Source organism: Myotis davidii, unplaced genomic scaffold, assembly GCF_000327345.1.
Source record: "Myotis davidii unplaced genomic scaffold, ASM32734v1 scaffold1494, whole genome shotgun sequence".
NCBI classification, from domain to species: domain Eukaryota; kingdom Metazoa; phylum Chordata; class Mammalia; order Chiroptera; family Vespertilionidae; genus Myotis; species Myotis davidii.
The window spans coordinates 194,614-199,277 of NW_006286246.1; the positions used below are offsets into that span (position 1 = coordinate 194,614).

The window sequence follows — 4,664 nt, forward strand, 5'->3', positions numbered from 1 at the left end:
GAAGTCTATCCCGCCTTCTTTCAACACCCTCCTTCTGATTCTGTTTTTGGCTCTGCTCCAAAACCTCGAAACTACGGATCGCTCATGAGGTCATAGATTTGCTAGAAGTTGCACACATACAACCCCACACCACCCTGAATCCCCTTCTATGGGAAACACTGTGCTGCTTATACCAACATCTCAATTTTCCCTGCCTACATTTTCTCATCTATTAGAAATAATACACTTGCTCAGTTGACTTACCTAATTTAGGTAAATTTATGGCTATGAACTTATTTTTAAAGAAACCTACAATTTCAGTGTAATGATTAACAGAATCTGTTCCCATAGAGGTTGCCCTGGTACCATAGTTAACTTAAACCAGAAACAATTCATGCACAGTACATTAAAATCCTGATTATGTGTCGGAAATAGGTAGGAGTTTGAACCAAATGCTTGGTGATCATAAGAAAACCTTGAAACCCAACAAAGGATCATTCAAATACATTGTGGCTAATGATGTGGAGGATAATAACTACCTAGCCAACCTTAAAATCCATTTGTCTAAGTTTTTATTCATTCACCAAACTCATGACTAATATCTAAAACCCAGGGCGTTCCAAAGGGTACTTACAAGAAGATTGCCATCTGAAGCCATGTATGATTCCAAATTGGCAGAAACAAAAGCTAGAAGAGAAGAGAGATTTCAGATAAATGGGGGGTTGAAATGCCCATAAAAACGTGGGGGCAGGGGCGGTAGGCATTTCTATTTCAATTGACAAATTTCACAATAAAAGCAACTCATTAAATGGCCTTTTAAGCACAACTTAATAAACCAACTGTTTAAAAGTGAGTTTATAGAATAAGTCAGAATTTCATCTGCACATTTGTCAGTACTCTTTCAAGTCTTGTATTACTTGTGTACTTATTATTGTATTATTTATAAACATATCTCTTTGGAAAGTAAAAAAAAAATGTTTTCCTCTTCATGATGAACAACGCAATGTAAGATGTGGAACTATTGGATCCACTACTGTTACTCTGGTGGTATCAACTAAACAATTTCGAAAACACAACTCCTCCCCTGCCTCTGAAGTCCCAACTTTCATATGGAGACAAGCCACTTTTGATGTATTTATTACACTTTGTAGTGGATTACCTGAAAAAACAAGACATTCTGTGGTTTCAAGAAAAGCAGGTGAAAACAAAAAGAAAAAAGATGTCTTATTTTCAGATTTTGACAAGCAAGAAACCTGTTAAACATCCACAAGCCACTGAAACTTACCCCAAAGCAGAAAGCTTTTCAGTTTCTTCCTAGTGACACCACAAATACGGATCTACAGCCCCTGGGACTTGATTTCTTATACAAGTGGTTCCCAACTTTTGAAGAAAGAATACCCCTTTTTTAATGTCAAAAATGCCATATTCATACTACATAAACCTGGATAAAACATTTATTTGTAAAATTCCAAAGAGAAAACTCATAGGAGGAGATAAAAGAAAAAGAAATAAATTATCTGTAATTCTTCCTCTAAGCATTGCGATTTGTTGACATTACACAGCTTTGGTCATTGATATTAAGCCGGGGTCCTCAAACTACGGCCCGCGGGCCACATGTAAATACAAATATTGTATTTGTTCCCGTTTTGTTTTTTTACTTCAAAATAAGATGTGTGCAGTGTGCATAGGAATTTATTCATAGTTTTTTTTAAACTATAGTCCGGCCCTCCAACAGTCTGAGGGACAGTGAACTGACCCCCTGTTTAGAAAGTTTGAGGACCCTGAATTAAGCTTCTGTTGGATCTTGAGTAATATTTCTCTTGTACATATTGTATCTTTTTACCTCCTAACTATCACTTTAGTGTGTCCACTCTGTCTATATCCATTGTTACCACCCTAGTCCAAGGCACCAGCACCTCTCGCGTGGGCCACTCCATGAACATCCTGAGTCCCAGCTTTCTCTCTTGCCCAGAATGATGTTTTCTCAATGCACATGACTATTCATCTCTATCTTTAAATCTCTACAATGGCCATTGAGTCTTGAGATAAAGAACAAAACCAGGAAAATCTCCTACAAGGAAAGGTTTGTCTTACCTGGCTTCTGTCTCCTCTCCAGCCCCATCTTGGATCATTTCCATGTCTTTCTTTCCATTTCCCTGACTTACTGGCTTTTTAAAAAAAATTCCTTAAACCAGTTTTTACTAATCTCAGAAACTTTGTGCATGCTCTCCTTCAATAGACCTCTCCCAAGAAGGCTTATACCATCTGCACTTTCAGCCCTCGGGCCAAATGTCATTTAGTCAAGAAAGCGTTCCCTGATCTTATGGGCATCGCTCCCTTTTAGATGCGCTCTTAGCACCTTATCTTCATTCATAGACATTCTCATAATTGTATTCACTTATTAATTTTGCAATTGATTGCTTAACTTCTGACTCCCCACCATAGTATAACTTTTTTTTAAAAAGTAATAGGACATACCAAATCTTTGTGATGTTTTTATTACATAGGTTATATTTAAAAAGAAATCTAAATTTTATTACTATCAAGATTTATAATATGCCAGAAATAACATCTCTCCCAATTATTTAAACATATGACAAAAAATCTAGATGACAATTTAAAGTATAAATGGGCACATAGAGTTTCCAAATTATTTTATGGATACACAACCAAAAATAATATTTTAAAACTGCTGTACACACAGACCTGTCAAGCAGATTTCACTCTGCCACTTGTTAAATATGGAAACTTATGAAAATTACTTAATTTCTCTGAACAGCAGCTGCCTCATCTGTTAAACAGAAATAATAATAAGTCCTAGGATTTTTTGTGAAAATTAAATGAAATATCATATGGGAAACATGTAGGGCACAATGCAAGCTCCGTATGTGGTAGCAATTACCTTCAATGGGAGCAATTACTTAGTAATAGCTTCGTTATAGAAAACTGTTTTTCCTAATGGAATTAGCACACAACTAAAGGGTTTGAGCTAATGTGATAACAAGTTTCATCAAATAAAATAGCTCCCGCACTTCAAGGTTGATTTAACTCCCTCACTACTCCCCCAGAAACATTTCTGATGCCTTGTTTAAGAATTTAAGAGAATAGTTTTCTCTGTCCTATTCGAGACAGCTACCTCTGTCAAGGACAATTTAACAGACCACAACATGAGACTTCGCCCAAACAACAAGGTCATTAATTTTTTTAAAAGTCGTGCTATAAAATAAAATGGATTCTGATAAACTCTGTAACTGAAAAAATGGAAAACCCATTTCATCATTAAAGGAATTATAGCCCTGTCTGGTGTGGATCAGTGGTTAGAGTGTCAGCCCGCACACCAAAGGGTCTCAGGTTTGATTTCCCCTCAAGGGTAAGCACCTGGGTTGCAGCTTCAATCCCAGGCCCCAGGCCGGGCACGTGCCAGAGGCAACCAATAGATGTGTCTCTTTTACATCCATGTTTCTCTCTTTCTCTCATCTTCCCGCCTCCTTCCCACTCTTGTTAAAAAGCAAAGGAAAAAAATATGCTTGAGTAAGAATTAACAAAAATTAAAATTTTAGTTTAGAAAAATGAATTATAAAGTTAATTTCAAAAAACAAGAAAGATTTTCCTTCATATATATTGGTTGTTAAGGACTAAATATATGTGTCTCCTCCTCACCCCCCCCAAAAGTTCATATGTTGAAGTCAAATCCCCAATGTGATAGTATTTGGAGGTTGGGCTTTCGGGGGGGTGGGGGGAATCAGGTCATGAGGGTGGAGCCCTCCTAAATGGGATTAGTGCCCTCAGAAGAAGAGGGCAGAGGCTAGCACAGTCTCTTCTCCAGATGAAGACACACTGAGCAGACAGCAGTCTGCAACCCAGGAGAAGGCTCTCACCAGAACTGACTGCACTGGCACCAGGATGTCGTACTTCCAGCCTCCAGACGGCAAGAAATAAGTGTCTATCATTGAGCAGTCACTGTTGTGGTATTTTATTATCGCATCCCAAACTGACTATGTGAAGAAGCATTCCATTCTGTTTTAGGCACAAACAAAATGCAAGTTTATTCCTGTCAGCTAAGTCAGAGATATGGACTCTGGTCCTATATAATTGGAAAACGAGAAAATAAACCAAGATTATCGATGTGCAACAAATGCTCTATTGATAAAGAAGGTGGTTGCTAGATTAGTAATGTTTGAGAACTAAAAAAAAATTCCCTAAAGGGAGTTATGAGGTCAACTAATCCCAAAGTAGCTGCCTTGATTGTTCCCCAATAGACATTATAATTTCGAAAGCGATGCAGGAAAATGAGCATGATGGCTAACATTTTCACAGTTTTTTTAAAAGAAGATAATTTATTGTAAAATAGATCATTTTCCCCATTTAAATAAACTGTGGGCTAGGTTTATTCTCTTTTTTTTTTTTACAGAGCTTTAATAGAAAAGAACATAACTCTGAACTAAAATGTTAATTAAAAAAAAAACCACAGAGTAATTCATAACATATGTGTCCTTTAAAAGTATAATGCTAGCATTTCTCAAGACTTGTTTTGTTTTTGTTAATCCTCACCCAAGGATATTTTTTTCCATTACTTTTCAGACAGAGTGGAAAGGAGGTAAGGAGCGGGAGAGAGAGAGAGAGAGAGAGAGAGAGAGAGAGAGAGAGAGAGAGAGAGAGAGAAACATGTATGTGAGACAGACACA

At 37.1% G+C, this 4,664-nt stretch overlaps 1 protein-coding gene across 1 annotated transcript in view; it reads right to left on the reverse strand.

The window, feature by feature from the left end:
• Positions 1-4,664, reverse strand: part of IPCEF1 (interaction protein for cytohesin exchange factors 1) — a 128,022-nt gene that overhangs the window by 70,220 nt on the left and 53,138 nt on the right. Inside the window, exon 3 of the mRNA XM_015560017.1 lies at positions 614-666. Coding sequence (XP_015415503.1) covers positions 614-637 — 24 coding nt within the window. The 5' untranslated portion in view covers positions 638-666. The remainder of the gene's footprint in view (positions 1-613; positions 667-4,664) is intronic.